This window comes from Ursus maritimus, unplaced genomic scaffold (assembly GCF_017311325.1).
Source record: "Ursus maritimus isolate PB19 unplaced genomic scaffold, ASM1731132v1 scaffold_4, whole genome shotgun sequence".
Taxonomy (NCBI): domain Eukaryota; kingdom Metazoa; phylum Chordata; class Mammalia; order Carnivora; family Ursidae; genus Ursus; species Ursus maritimus.
The window spans coordinates 55,980,491-55,997,399 of NW_024426552.1; the positions used below are offsets into that span (position 1 = coordinate 55,980,491).

At 39.7% G+C, this 16,909-nt stretch overlaps 1 protein-coding gene across 1 annotated transcript in view; it reads right to left on the bottom strand.

The window, feature by feature from the left end:
* Nucleotides 1–4,365: 4,365 nt before the first annotated feature.
* The window catches only part of SLC9C1 (solute carrier family 9 member C1), an 88,966-nt gene continuing 76,422 nt past the window's right edge, over nt 4,366–16,909 (bottom strand). The window contains 5 exon segments of the mRNA XM_040621720.1: nt 4,366–4,461; nt 5,178–5,275; nt 7,449–7,575; nt 9,053–9,238; nt 9,374–9,505. Coding sequence (XP_040477654.1) covers nt 4,366–4,461; nt 5,178–5,275; nt 7,449–7,575; nt 9,053–9,238; nt 9,374–9,505 — 639 coding nt within the window.

Here is a 16,909-nt window from a genome sequence, read left to right on the forward strand (position 1 = left end):
ATGCTGAGCCTGCTGTGACAGGCTGCTGGTGGAGAGCCCTTTCCCCACCTGGTGTCTTGTTTGGGATTGAGGGCTTTACTCTCCCTTACCAACACTCGCGGCTTGTCACCACCTCATTCATCCTGCTGAGGTGGAGTGGCTTATCAGTTCCATGAATTTGGAAGCAGAAGGTGGGCATTCTTTGTCCATCCCTTTCTTCCTGATTTCTTTTGAGAGCAAATTTGACTCTACATATCTTGCATTGTCTATTGTTCTCAGCTATGCAGTAAGCTTAATGATAAATGCCTACAATGGTCAATACATCCAGTTCTGGGGGTCAGAAGGTAACCATGTTCTTTATGTCATTTCAGTCACTAATAAAGTCATGTGCATGCGTGTGTGTGTGTGTGGGGGGTGTGGGTGGTTTATTCTCTAACTGCCTCAATCCTTTGTTTTAATTTTCATTTGGTTCATCACTCAGGAGAAAAAGGGTGCTCATTAGTGGGGCTCCCTCAAACAAAACAGCTGCTAGTCAATTATCACAGGAATAAAAAACTGGTTGAGTTCAGTTTTGGAGAGAGGTGATAATAGTTTGATTTGACTTACCCAACATAAACAAACCAAATTTTCTTCTCTTCAAGGAACTTTTGTGAGTGGAGTCTCTACACATGGTTTCTGAAAATGTGCCTACCACCAGTTGTAGGAGGCCAAATTTAGTATTCAGATTTCCAACCCCTGGGTGGAAGCATGGTCCTAAAGACATATATTTAAATTTTTATTACTTCTTCAGATATTTATTTAGGACTTACCATACTGGAGAGACATATGGCGTAATAGTTAATCACAGGCTTGTTTCCAAATCTCTGCTCTGCCTATTACTAGTTGTGAGATATTTGGCAAATTACACGTTTGTAAACTGGAAATAATAGTACCTACCTTATATACTTGTTGTGAAGATTAAGTCAGTCCATAAGTGCGTAGTGATTGTTAGACACCTAGCATATAGAAAGCATGCAATAACTCTTAACAGGTTAAGACTTTTTTTTTTTATGATTTATCTATTTATTTGAGAGAGAGAGAGAGAGCAAGGGGAGGGGCAGAGGGAGTGAGAGAGGAGAAAGAAAAATCTCAAGCAGACTCCCTGCTGAGCACGGATCCCAATGCAGGGCTTGATCCCATAACCATGAGATCACGACCTGAGCCGAAATCAAGAGTTGGATGATCAACCAACTGAGCCACCGAGGTGCCCCTGGTTAAGACTATTTTAAAAAGTGATGTGCCGGGGCACCGGGGTGGCTCAGTAGGTTGAGCATCTGACTTTTGATTTCAGCTCAGGTCATGATCTCAGGGTTGTGAGATCAAGCCCCAGGTTGGGCTCCATGTTGAGTGTGGAGCCTGCTGGGGATTCTCTCTCTCCCCCTGCCCCCCACCCCCCAGCTCGCTTTCTCTCTTTCACTCTCTCTTTCTAAAAAAAAAAAAAAATTATGTGACAGGCATTGGGCTCATTGTTGTAATGAGATGATGAACAAAATGGACACTGGAAGTTTCATTTAGGACTGAGTTATATTGTTTAAGTGTAAATCAGTTTCCATTCTTTACTATTTTATTCACTGAGTTCTTCCAAGATGAATGAAGTACAATGAATGACAGAAATCAATACCTGGTTTAAGATCAACATTTGAACTACATTTTAATAGTGTTTTATTTTTCATAAAGTGAATCAAACCATTTTTGCTCTAAGAGCACTATACCAACTTCCCTAGGTGGCCTAAGCTTGTTTTCTGGTTCTAAGAACAAAAACTTTATGATTTTCTGAGATGTTTTAGATATTTAACATAAAAGATATTTTAAATTTAAAAAATATATTTTAGATAGAATGGTTGCAAGGTCCCAACTTCCTTCCGTGTGGCACCATGATCATCCATACGGGATCCAGCTTGAAGTCGCTCCCTTTTGATGCAGGAAAATGTGCTTCAAAAACAGGAGGTGTCTCTTGACAGCAGGGCCCCTACGTGCATCAATCTTCAAAACAGTGTGGTCAACCATTCCTAACAGCAGTAGGGAGGGGAAAAAAAAAAAAACAAATGCAGAAGAGCTTTGGAATCTTTCAACATTGACTTACAACCCCAAACAGGATGTACTAGAGGGTTGGTTTCATTCCCGCAGGAAATACCTCCTGGTCATTATTGCTGAGGCCGAGGAAGGACATCCAGTGGGTGAGTGTGAGTCAGTCGTCTTTCCCAAAGAGGTGGTGGTGTGATTTAAACTGCGGGTCAGAGTCTGAGAAGCCCCTGGCGCCTGCTGAAGGGCCCAGAGGTAGTCTATGGACTATTAGGAGGAGTGTGTTCCCCTGCCGGGAACACAGATGGGGTCTCAGCTCTGGCTGCCACCACTCCTTTTCACCACGTGGGGATTGCTGAGTGTAAAGGGGGGCAGAAAGGAACAGACAACTTCCAGACTAATCATATTTGAATAATGCTCAGGAGTTTTGCAATCATGTTTTTCATTACAAGAGCAATAAAACCACGGAAAATAAGAGAGGTGAACACACCTGTCCCTACTCTTACCTTTCTAACACCTGGTTGAATCATTTGGGTTTCTCTTTTCTCTTTCTCTTTTTTTAAGATTTGTTTATTTGAGAGAGGGAGAGAGCACAAGCAGGGGGAGCAGTAGAGGGAGAGGGAGAAGGAGACTCCTTGCTGAGCAGGGAGGCCGATGGAAGGCTCAATCCCAGGCCTGAGCCAAAGGCAGACGCTTAACCGACTGAGCCACCCAGGCCCCCTTGACCTCTTTTCATGTTAAGAAAGTTGTATGTACACGTTCGCTTTCCTTTTCATATGTTACGTTGGACTATACAACCAGTTTCTTTAATGGTTGTATGATGTTTCCTCTAAAGGATGGTCTGTAGTGAAATTATATACTTTCTTACTATTGGACACTTGGACTCTTTTTAATGTTTTGCCATTAGAAATAGTGGTGCACTGGATGGTTTGTACATATGTCTACTTTACTACTTTGGATTACTCTTTTTGGATTGATTCCCAGAAGCAAATTCATGGAGTTAAAGTATATGAGCATTTTTATGACTTTTCTTTCGAAGTCCTTTTACTCATCTACCAGCAAAATATAAGAAAAGAAGTATCACTCTATTTTCATCTATTTCAAAGGAAATAGATGTTACCATGGAATAAAAATTGTTAATTTTAAAAAGTCAATGTTAATACTTCATTGTTGTTTAACTTGGCGCTTCTTAACTCCCCCTCCCCCCCATTCTGGGTATTGTCTTTTACCTGAATTGGCTGTTCTTAAATTTGCCTATTGGAATCATAGTGTTTTCCTTATCATTTTGTATTCATTTTTTTCCCATGTGAAGATAATGATCGTATTACAAGTAATTCTTAAAAATATTTTTTCATAGTGTATTGTTACCCTTTGAATCTATTTTTAAATATGGTCGTTGTCATAGGAAGTAGCATGCAAGAGTTAACATTTTTTAAAAGGAGGCACAAAGATTTATTGGAAGGTCATTTTTTAATCCAGTGAAATGCTTCATGTAACACAGAGTTATACAAAGCGGGCACACACACACACACACACACACACACACTCTTCCCCATTGACGCTACATTTTGAGCAACCAAAGGCCAGACTGGTCTACTCATTTTCCCCAAAAGTCTTGGTCTCCTGTGTCCCCTATTCCAAACATCCTCTTCCCTTCTCCAGCAAAAAAAAAAAAAAAAAAAGACTTTGTTTATGTTCATCAACAGTTGTTTCTGTTTTGAATTCCTTTAGCTTCAGTTGGCACTATCCACAGTGTATCTCGAATGGCTATTGAACTGCCTTCTGATCTGTTTTGCCTCCTTAACTAGAATAGAAACTCTTGAAAATTGAAGTCATCGCTTATTACCTGTTTATATTTTTGTTACTTGTTTCTATCTTCCACAGTACATGGCAGCCTGAAAAATGTGCTGCATGTGAAATTAAGTAGCAGAACAGAGAGAGGAAACCATGAGTCTATTTCAGAAATCTTATTTTAGAGTTCATTTTCCAGTTTAGAATTATAAATAGTATCACTTGAAGAATCAACAGGCTAGTGGAAAGTGATCATATCACAAATAATGGCTAGTGGAAAGGGGTATAATTCACCCTGTCACACCAAAGGGCACATGAACTTCTGGCTTCACCTGTATCTCCGGGACAGGTGTGATCCAGATCGTGTTGAGGAAACTGAGGCAGCTTACCAAATTTTCATGGAGTCTTATTCTAGGGGACTGCATAGATGTTCATTTCCTCCTTGATACTATCAAGTAACCCTGTAGGCTGTTGAATCTGGAAATTGAGATAGGAGATAGGAGTCAAATCTGAGACTATTAATAAAGGTTAAATTTATAAAGCAGGGCAGGTGTCAAATCTGGTCTATGGAGCAAGGGACTGAGGACTAGGACTTCTAGCAACCGCAGCACTGTGTAGTCCCTTCCCATCCTGGGAACAAAAACACTTTGTAAAGAGCTGCTATATGTTGCAGTGGGCCTTTTACCACGTGAAGGCGAAGCCACAGTTCTGGGGTGATGGTGGGTGGAGGGGTTGGAGGAGCAAGAAGGGACCTGGCCCAGAAATATAGCCAGGATCTAACATCAAGGAGAAAAAGCATTTACTAAATAACACAATTTGAAAATTGTCTTTATAAGACTCAGTAGCTGATGTTTCTACCACTTAATGAACTGTCTCTCACTTCCACACTACTTTATATTAACAACCTCACACAATCAGGTTTTTTTAATTATGAAAAAGCAGCACTTCGGGGAATATGTACAGGGAGAGCATTAGCTTCCCTGCCTCCTCATTCTTCAAAATATACTATTAAGCTGACTCCGACAAGCTTGGCAGCCCGCCCAGGCTAAGGAGAAAGATAGGCTACCCAGTGGCCCCTAGGAGCCATTTAATATTTTATCTTAAGTGTTCTCCTCATCTTCATTTTTTAAATTGTAATTTCCCTTTGCTACTTCCTAGTCTTTAGCAGCAACCGTGTTTGGGAGAATTAGAGGAGGTACCTGTATCCGTATTTTTTAGAAAATTAGTATCTGGAGAGCACAAGAAGTTTGGGGAAGTAGTTTACAATGTGAGGAAGGGGTTAGCAGAGAATAATAGAAACTGTGTGTACGGATTGCTTGTTATGTGCCAAACACTATGCACTGTACTTTCCATTTCTTTAATCTGCGCAGCAGCACTATCCGGGGTACGTACGGGTACTGTGTTATGTGGATGCAGAAAATGATGCTTAAACAGGTTAAGAGATCTGTCCAACATGAGTCACATGGCTAAGAAGTGACGGAACCAGGAAGCAAACCAGGAGTCTCATGCCAGAGCCCGTACTCTCAGCCCCTATGTTATTGGGGCAGTAGTTCCAGGCAACAAGAAATAACCAAGAGAGGTTGAGGAAAAGCTTCCCTGGAAAGAGTCCAAAATGTTTTGGGAGGGAGTGAACTTCTTGCTTTTATGCTGGATGGGAAATAGGTATTAAAGAAAAGCGTTGGCCTCTTTAGGACTGGACAGACATGAGAAACACCTTCAACTTCCCCCACAGAACCTGTGATCACCTTTCTTACAGCATACACTTGTTGAGAGATTCAGGGCAGAAGGAGCGGGTGCTCTGAGTTTTATGCCTAGTGGTGATAGAGCAAATGGACTTGACATAAAACATATTTTTAACAACCAAATACACAATTTTCTGGCTTGTGTATTTGTAGCAGACATCTCTCAGATTCCAAGTATTATAATCAGCATCTCCTGGAGTAATACGATCAGCTTGGCACAAACTAGAATTAAAAATAAATTCTCTACCTCCTCTGGAACTCCCCAGGATTCAGCCTACAAGCAAGTTGGTGTAGATCTAATGAAGTACTTCATCCTATTTCTCCGTGCCCCACTTTCATTTCCAGGGCCCTGTAGTCTTTCATAACTTGGGGTCTTGTTGCCAAGTTGGCCCAAGGTTTCGAAGATCCCAAGATCCCCAAGTGACCTATCCAAGTTCATAGGGAACTATAAAATTAACCAATATTTATGGGATTTTCTGGATAACTTAGGTTAGCCTGGGACAGATCAGGTTAGTACATTCATTATTGAGCTCCCGCTTTGTGACAGGCATAGTGAATAGCTGAGCAAACGGCCTCCTGGTTGGAAGACCCCAGATGCATAGTTGAGGTAGCAATGAAGGCTTCAGACCAGTCAAAATTTCAGCCCAAGGCAGAGAAGTGGGAGGGGATCATGTACACGACAATCCTACCCACCCCAGTAGTGCATGGTGGCTCATGCGATTCAAAATAAATATTCTGGTATCTTCTGAACTTTGTTTTTCTTTGTCATTTATCTAGTATTTACCTAAAAATATAAATGCAATTTCTACTGTACCCTGGACTAAGAGACAGTGTTCACATCGAAATCTACAAAATGATTAGCAGGTAAACTCCTTCAGAACAAGAGAAACGCACTGAAAATTTCTGTACATTCCAGACTCTCTTTTCCCCAAAATTAAACTTTTAAAAAGACTGCTTTAAATTTACCTCAATATTTGTGTCAAATTGAAGGTCTTCTTTATAGATTCTGCTTGTAGCTGGTTCAAGAAAGACTACATTAGTTCAAGCACTGGAAGAAAGCACTGTTTCTATTAGATCAACTGTCACATTAGACCCAGGTTCCAATCATTCACACTCAGGGCCTGTGATCTGAAATTGGTGGTAATCTCAATTGGTGGGAAGAAGGGTCACATTTAAAAAAGAGGCTTAAAATCTTTTATTATAAAGATTATGTAACACATGTGCAGGAAGTTTGGAAAGAGAGAAAAAATGACCTATTGTCCCATCATCCCACATACATTTATGTTAAGGTATGTTGAGAATGAACGCCAGGCCTGTGGGTAATTGGAACAGATAGTACCACACTATTTCCATTATTTACTGCTATATTAAATATGTTAATGTGGGGGAAGAGCTAAAAATTGCCTCACTGGGGCACCCGGGTGGCTCAGTCAATTGAAATCAGGTCTGAATCTTTGTTTTGGCTCAGGTCATGATCTCAGGGTCGTAAGATCGAGCCCCAAGTTGGGCTCTGCCCTCAGTGGGGAGTCTGTTTGAGATTCTCTCTCTCCCTCTCTCCCTGCCCCTCTCTCCCCCCACCCCCTGTGCTCTCTCTAAAATAAATAAAATCTTAAGAAAATAAAAATTCCCTCTTTAACAATTTTTCCATAGTATTTTGATAATTATGCGTGTTTATTCTTATAGATGAAATAGAGAATAATTCCTGCTATAACATGGATATTCTCAATCTGGATTTACCCATCAGATATCAAATATGGCAATTAAAATGCTTTCCCAATACTCTAGGTAGAATGCATTCAATAGTTTCCAAATACATATGTGGCTATTTTATAAATGGAAATTAAGGTCTCAATTACTCAAAGAAATCTAACTCACACAATGCTGCTGTTGGAAGAGACGATTTACATGAAGGTATGTACTTTCTAGTGTTCCATCTGAATTGTTTCACATCAACCGAAGTTTGAACAATCATTACCTTTGTAAAATTTTCAATGCCTTGTACCTGAAGTTTGACAGAATATAAATTAATTTCTGAGTACACATCATACAATTAAATGTTTCTCTGATAAGCTACTATCTCAGGGCCTCTCTAAACATCTGGGCTGAAAAGTAAACATGTCTCTATTAGACAGATGTCTTAAAATACCTGAATATTTTGGAAAGTCAACATTCCATGTACTTTCATTGATTTTTAAATGTTTTGCTCATTTCTCTTACAAATGAGAAAAATGATTAAGAGTTCATCATTAATGATCCTTTAAAATATCACCCAGAGAGATGATCTATGTGGCAAAAGAAAGTTTAAGAAACAGGAGACTTTAAGAAGCCCTTCAACCTGTGGTTGTCTTAGATATGCTTTGAATCACATTGGTACCCAAATTTACAGTAAGCAGGGCTTTCTGCCTATGAGAGTAGACAGAGTTGGGTAGGTTTTAGGTTGCCTTGAGAATCTCTTGCTTGGCCATCTAAATTCCCAGTCAGCACCCACAGCAGAGCTCTGTTATTATGTATTCAAGAATAGAGGTAGAGAGCACGACAGGTGAGAGTAATGTCTCACTTCCTCTCAGTGGGTCTATCACATTGGTGCTGGTGGCATCTGTTCAGAAAATTTTTCTTATACCATTTCTCATCTTGGGATTCCTCTTATCCCCAGCTCATGGTTTTCTCCTGTCCCAAATCTACCTCCGAAGTACTTTTATCATAGTTGTACATGTTTCATTACATATATATGTTTCTTTTCACTTGGTTGAGAGATCTTTTGAGGGTAGGTCACAAATCTCATTTGTCTTGATCACGTTAGCATCTAGCGTGATTTCTGCCATATATTCATTGCTTTAAAAATATATGCCTAATTTAATTGACTCTAGGTGCCTCTTTCAATTTGTTTTCTGTAGGTATATTTTGTATGTCCCCTGATTCCTCCTGACATGTGCCTCTCTTCCTCTCCCCCAACATACACACACACGCACACACACACAGAGTCTGCCTTCTTTCTTTCTTTATATGCACAACTTCTCATTTTGATTGCCAGGGAAATGCAACAGCTTAAATGTGGGAAATCTTTCATTTTACATTCACTTTCAAAGTAGCTAGGCAAATGCCACTGATACTCAGTTCAGCATGGGTCTCGCAGAACTTTTCTAGAGTACTGTTGATATAGTCCAGAGAAAGTGGTCCTTCTGCAATGTGTAAATGAACTTAACAGGCCCTCTGTTGCTATTTACAATGCACCAAAATCTAACTATGGCCAAAATGAAGCAGCTCAGTCTTCTTCATTGACATTGAACCAGAATATCTTGGTGTTTGGGCTATCCAGGGCCAAAGCAATCAGTCAACTGGGTGTGTGTGTGGCGTGTGTGCTTATGGAGCGGTAGGGGAAATGCAGAAGATGGGAAGATGGAAAAGTGACAATTTTTCTAATGTTCATACATTGGACATATGGCATATTGACCAGAAGGCATGAATCAACATTTCTATACCTGATAGCATGTTATAGGAATTAAGGAAGGTGCCTTATAAACTTTTCGTAACTGACAATCTTCTATAGCTCCATGGATGAGGATGACATAAATCACAGTTTCATCATAGATATCAGTTTTGGTGTTCTTTGGTATATCTTTTACACAAACATTACAGAGTTTTAACTGCATCTTGTAGTTCCAATCCTACAAGGAAAACACAGCTTCATAGTCTACTGCTTATAAAGTTTAATATCAATTCCTAAATAGTTCATTGATAACAGTACTTTAATACAATTCCATTCAGAGAAAAGGATGAGTTTATATATAAACACCTCTTACCTCATAAGATAAACGTTCCCTCATTTTTTTGGCAGTAATAGAAAGTCCAAGTTTTAGCCACATTTTATATTCAATGTGAGGACAACATTGTTCAAAAGCTTCATACAAGTGACTTTTAGGAATAAAACATGTCTGAAAAATGGAGGATATAAATTTAATATTTCATTCTGTACAGCTATAGTTTAAGGATATAAGGTTTTTTCATTTACATATAACATTAAAGCTGAGAATTTAAATTATGTAACATTCGTGTTGTTGCCTGGACACCTAATAAAATGTGTATAGTAGTAAATATTTGTGTGATCTTATCATAAGTTAAATATTAAAATGTCACATGCTCCAATGAGACATTATTATTCTTACAGATTCTGAAAAAGTAGAAAACAACATATCAAAAATCATTGAAACTTTTAAACCAAAGATATAAATTTCTAAAAATACATTATTTTAGGGGAACACACTTTTTAGATAACAATAAAATGCCAGCGCTAACAATGAGCAGACTGTTGGCTCTCAGGAGGAAGCTGCTATGAATATACATGATGCTGTGTATGTTGGTTTTTATTGCTCATGGGTAAATACGTATGAGCGCGATTGCTGGGTAATATGGTAATTGTGTGTTTAACTTTATAAGAAACTGCCAATCTGCTTTTAAGAAGGGTTGTAACATTTTACACTGTCCTCAGCACGATGGGGATTTCAGTTGCTTCACGTCCTTGCCGATACCTGCTACTCATTATTTGTATTTTTAGCCAATGTAGTGGGTGTGTGGTGATACCACATCATGATTTGAATCTGCATTTCTCTGGGAGCTAATGATATCAAGCATCTTCTTCATGTGCTTATTGGCCATTTGTATAGTCTTTTGTGAAATGTTTGTTCAAATCCTTTGCCCAATTTCTAATTTGGTGTTTTGTCTTCTTGAGTTGTAAGAATTCTTTATAGGTTCCATTGTCAAGTAATTTTTCAGATAAAGGTATTGTGAAAAGCTCTCATGGTCTGTGGCCTGCTTTTTCCATGATCTTTGTGGTGTCTTTTTAAAAAGCAGAAGATTTTCATTTTAGTGACATTCAATTTATCAGCGTTTCCTTTTATGGCTGGTGCTTTTTGTTTCCTGGTTTAGAAATCTTTGCCTATCTCAAGATCTGTGTTTCCTTTTAGAGTTTTTATAGCTCTAATATTTATGTTTAGGTCTACCATCATTCCAAGTCAAATTTTGTGCATAATGTATGGGGCCGAGGCTCATAGCTTCCATATAGATATTCAGGATTTTCAGGATCATTTGTTGAAAATACTATTATTGTTAAAGATCAATTGATTGTGTATATATGAACCTATTTCTGGATTCTCATCCCTGTTCCACTGATCTATATTATCTTAAGCAAATACCATTTGGTGTTGATTATAACAGATTTGTAATAGGGCTTCAGGTCAGACAGTATAGGTCATCTAACATTATTCTTTTTAAAATTTTAATTCCAGTGTAGTTAATGCACAGTGTTATATTAATTTCAGGTGTACAATATAGTGATTCAGTAATTCCATATATTACTCAGTGCTCATCAAGATAAGTGTACTTTTAATTCTCTTCACCTATTTCGTCCATCCCCCACCCCTCCCCCTCTGGTAACCATCTGTTTATTCTCTATAGTTAAGAGTCTGGTTTTGGTTTGCCTCTTTTTTTTTCCTTTGTTCATTTGTTTTGTTGCTTAAATTCCACAGGAGTGAAATCATATGGTATTATTTGTCTTTCTCTGACTTCTTTCGCTTAGCATTATACTCTCTAGATCCATCCATGTTGTTGCAAATGGCAAGATTTCATTCTTTTTTTATGGCCAAATAATATTCCATTGTGTGTGTGTGTATGTGTGTGTGTGTGTATATATATATATATATATATATATATATATATCACATTTTCTTTATCCATTCATCTATCGATGGAAACTTGGGCTGCTTCCATAATTTGGCTACCGTAAATAATGCTGCCATAAACATAGGGGTGCATATATCCTTTCAAATTACTATTTTCAAATTCTTTGGGTAAATACCCACTCGTGTTATTACTGAAACTTAAGGTAGTTCTATTCTTAACTTTTTGAGGAACCTCCACTCAGTCTTCCACAGTGGCTGTACCAGTTTACCTTCCTGTCAATAGTGCATGAGGTTTCCTTTTTCTCCACATCCTTGCCAGCACTTGTTTCTTGAGTTTTTGATTTTAGCCATTCTGACAGATGTGAGGTGGTATCTTATTGTGGTTTTGATTTGCATTTCCCTGATGACAAGTGATGATGAGCATCTTTTCATGTGTCTGTTGGCCATTTGTTTGTCTTTTTTGGAAATATGTCTGTTTATGTCTTTGGCCCATTTTTTAATTGGATTATTATTGTTATTATTTTTTGGTGTTGAGTTGTATACGTTCTTTATATATTTTGGATACTAATCTTTTATCAAATATGTCATTTGCTAATGTCTTCTCCCATTCGCTAGGTTATCTATTAGTTTTGTTGGTTGTTTCCTTTGCCATGCAGCTTTTTTTTTTTTTTTAATGATTTTTTATTATATTATGTTAGTCACCATACAGTACATCCCCGGTTTCCGATGTAAGGCTCGATGATTCATTAGTTGTGTATAACACCCAGTGCACCATGCAATACGTGCCCTCCTTACTACCCATCACCGGTCTATCCCATTCCCCCACCCCCCTCCCCTCTGAAGTCCTCAGTTTGTTTCTCATAGTCCATAGTCTCTCATGTTTCATTCCCCTTTCTGATTACCCCCCCTGAGAAGTGGGATTTAGATAAGCAGAGAAGAGGAAATCCTTGGGTTCTGATACAAGGAAAGCTGCAGAAATGAGAAAACGCAGGGCTAAGTGATGACTTATTGCTAGATAGTCATTACCCAGGTCATTAGCAACACTGAATGCCAGGCACGAAAGTTGGACCATTGCTATTCAGGCCCGTGCTTCTCAAGATTTTAGTGTTTGTTCTCAGCACTATACAACTGCCAGATAATCACAGTGACCATTTTCAAGACTCCACCCAAAAATATTTGGGGTTGCTTAGAAAAGATTGGCTGTAGAGTATCTACAATCTTAGTAAGCTGGCACTAGCACCTCCCTCCCCCAACACACACACATATTTCCATTTCATGGACTACAAAACACTGGTGTCCCTTGACAAATGGTTTACACCATGGGAAGCAGGAGCCACGAAGAGCTTTGGAAAACCCCAATCAAAAGACACCTGATAGAGGAAGAAGGTGCTAACTGTATTCTTCAGATGTCAAATGCAGAGTCAGAGAAGAGTCCTACTACAGCTCTGCCTCAGGGCCTCGCCTCAGCCCACATTGTTACTCCACCATCTTGTTACTCGCTTCCCATTCCACCATGGTAAGAAATTTAATGAAGCACCGGGCAAATAATGATTATCTTTGATTCCCTTTTTCTGGCATCAATCTTTGGTATAGCCTTTGGACATGTCAGTGGAAGGGACAAGCTCAGAGTTTAGACAAACTATTTCTTCCTCCTTACGCCCACATCAAACAGCCCATCCACTGGGTTACACTCTTCAATGGCCAATTAGGCACCATCAAATGAAAATGCCATAGTATGCACTGTCCAGCCCCCTAATAATTTAATATTCTCCCTATCCTATAACATTCCTTTTGCTTATAGTTTGTAAAAGTTTCTGAAAATATTCTGAAAATATATGAGTGTGATAATTTCCATTATAAAAGGAATTCTAGAATATAAAAATATTATAGCAAATCCAAATATAAAAACATTATAGCCAACCCTGAACTAATACCATGGTGACTGTTAAAATGATGTACTTTTCTAAACAACAACAACAACAAAACGTTAGCAGATAGCATGCCATACTGAAATACGGTATATCCATTTTAAACCACTTGGGCTTGAGCAAAAGAGATGAAGAAAAGCTCTGGGTTCCGAATCCCTAGGATGTCACCGGGGCCCAAGATACACCACTACCACCTTATGCCACCCAAACAAAACACACTGAGAAACCCGAACAGACACTTTCTTAAGAGATACGTCTACAAACACTTGAAGAAATAAGGCTTTAAAATCTAAATCTTGACTCAGTATAGAATGCAATGGAAAAACATTTTAAAAGTAAAATGGAATATATTAAGCTACCAGAGTTGTTTTCAAAGAAATAATGAGAATTTAAGGGAAAACACAAACATAAAGAATTCATTAAAACCATACACTTCACTCTTTGCTCTTTCATTAAGAGTACAAATTAAAGCACATCCATTCAACGTTTTAAAAAATAATTGACCTCTAAATGTGAATTCATTTAGCTGCTTCCAATGCTGTGGTCCGTTTGAGGTAAGGAAGTACAACGATGAATCCTAATGTCTAAAATGAAAAAGGAGTTGAATTATTACATGTTCAATTTTCATATCTACTGAGTTATTTACAATAACCTCACATAGATTCTAATCTAGAGTTGAAATGTGAAACCTATGAAAACCAAGGACTTTCACTTTTAATGGTCAATGCAAAGTTGGCAAAAGAGCAAGAGAATATCTTTAAAGGAGCCAAGGTATAATTTATGTGTCAAAGTGACAACTCTCCCCTCTTGGACGATGGCTGTCAATACCGGAAGCTGGTATTGCAAGAAGTGGGGACGGTAGAGATAAAGAGTCTTATTTGGTGTGAAGGCAGCTTGTCACGTCCTGTGCTTGATTTTTTTCTCATGTTGAAAGACGATATGCCCATTTGGAGAAAGCCTATTTGAAGAATACTGTGGTAGATGAAATGGACATACCAACATTTTATAAAAGCCACTAAGATTCACTGTCACATTTAATTAGCATGATCCCCAAATGGTACTGACTGAAACTTTTAAGAGAAAACATCTTGGTAAGGACAGCATTTGTGATCATTTTTATTGCCAATGCAAAATCCCTCCAAAAGCACAGAAAAAGAATAGTTTCAGAACATTACTTTACAATTGGTATTTTGCCATTGGCTCATCAGTGTTTAGCAAGAGAAATGTATTTTTCAGTAGCTCTGATAAACCAAAACAAACCATGGTAACCAAAGGGCTTGGGGACAAAATAAACCTCATCTGAAATTCTTAAAACACATTTCCTACTGTGACTGTCCGCAGACTTTTATTAGAACTCTCAAGTGTCCTCTCAATGTCCTGGCTCCTCATGTCTCCTTGTCTCTACCATCCCTCCCTAAGGGCCCCGTTGAATGCCTCCAGCGCGGTGTTGGGTGCAGGAAATGATCTCTTGCCCGTGCTGTCCTGGCCCTGCCCTGGTTCCACAGTCCCGGCACGGAGGACTCCACGCTGGGTTCTGCACTCCTGCCTGTTCCTTGTGCCATTTCCTGGTCAGCCCAGGGAACCAGGGGGGTTCACATTTCCCCTTCACCCCATCCCAGGCTAGAAAAAGGAAGCCTGTATTGACACTGGATAGCCTTAACAATAGATGGTCAGCTGCCAAGGATGTGTGGTAATAATGACAGAGCTGCTTTAGGCAGAGCTCTTTTCTTTCTAGAAATCCCAAAGTAGAGCTCAAAGCCAGAACGGTAATCACCAGTACTGGCTAAGGTGCCCTCTTTCTGCCCCACGGGGTCTTCTCCAGTTTGCTACAGGCCCCAAAGGTCCATCATTATACAGTCCTTCTGTTTCAGGGAAGGAGTGCTGCTGCCAGGAAATTACTGTTAAAATGTTAACTATTTCTCATGAAAGGGTTTACTGATGAGTTTGCATTATAGTTGCAATTTTTTTTTAAAGATTTTATTTATTTATTCGACAGGATAGAGACAGCCAGTGAGAGAGGGAACACAAGCAGGGGGAGCGGGAGAGGAAGAAGGAGGCTCATAGCAGAGGAGCCTGATGTGGGGCTCGATCCCATAACGCCGGGATCACGCCCTGAGCCGAAGGCAGATGCTTAACCGCTGTGCCACCCAGGCGCCCCTATAGTTGCAATTTTAAAAAAGACAGACTGACATGCAAATCTGTAACAGAATTAAGAGGCAGGGAGAGGCGGCTAAAATACGCCAGGCACTTACATACCATGTCCGTGAAACTCTGAAGTCGATAAAGGTTGCTCCATTTTACAGGCCATGGAACTGGGTTTCAAAAGATTATAGGAGAAAGGTAAGTATCCCAAGAATAAGAGGAGGGAGCAGCCAAGGTGAGGGTCCACAAGGCGGTGTCCTCATTCACGGCGAGGCAGGGGAGGCAGGATTGGGTCCCCGGGCCCCAGACAAGGTTCACGGAAATTTAGAAGAAAAGACAAAAGAAACAGCGGGTAAACTGGGTGTGAAGTTCAATCACCATGTTTCTGTGCCCCTCTGCTCCAGAGCTGCTCCAAGCTTCCCAAACGTAAGCATGTGGTTAAGGAAAATCCCCATTTCCCTTATATATAATGCCAGGAAAGTTCAATTAATTAGGAGATACACCTAGCAATGACCATTATCTTGGTATATTAGTGCCTCACACATGGTCATTAAGGTTTTCCAATCATCTTTTAATTTCAGTGTTCATTCATACAATAGCCCTTTTGATTGCCCAAGCAGGGAGCTCCTACTCAGTGAGAAATTGAGTGACTTGCCCAGGACAGAAGGAGAACAAAGCTCTGTGCCTGGACCCACGGTCCGTGTTCTTCCTCCAGCACTGCCTTCTCCCAAGTCAACACGGTTCTGCTTTCACTACCTCATCTTTATTTGTCCCATTGTTAAACAAGGAAGGGGCCAAATTCTCAAGGGACTAATCACAAGAACAGAGATGACTAATTTCCAAATAAGTGGTAAGACTCCTTGCTTAGGGGCTCTGTACAAGCCTTCTGTAACGCACCTGCTGGGGGAGTGTAAACCATGCTGTTCGTTGAAGATAATCACGCTAAGCATTCCCCTGATCTCTACAGGAAAACAGAACTCACACCATCAAGTTATTTACCTTGTGCTAGGCTCCCTTCTAGGCCCTTTCCAGATACTATCTCATTCAACGCTTACAACAACTCCGCGAGTAGCAGTAGTAATTATCTGCATTGTGCAGGGCAGGATACTGAGGCAGAGTGATAAAGGAACTTGTCCAGTGGCCTACATAAGTAAATGGCAGAGCTGAGGTCTGAGTTCAGACAGTCTGGCTCCAGAATTCATGCTCTTAATCCATACATTATGGCCAGAGGGCAAACACACACAGGGCATACAGAGACAGTGCCTGTTTTCCTAGAAAGCTCCATTTTTGTCTAACAGGAACCGTATGGAAGGAAGCTTAGAGGTTCTAAATCTTTTTGGAGTTTCTGTTATGTGCAGGCACCATGCCAGTGATGGGAAAACTGTGATGTTCACAGCACGCCCAGGTGCCCACAGAGTTCTGAGTGGACATGCCAATGTGTCGGCTGAACTAGGATGGTTCTACCACTTCTGTAAAGCTCGAATCCAAAATCCTGCTCCCAATTTATGGATGTATTTGCACACACCTTCCCCAGCCCAGCTGCTCTGAGGACAGGGGAAAAAAAAAAAAAAAAAAAAAAAAAAAAACCCCG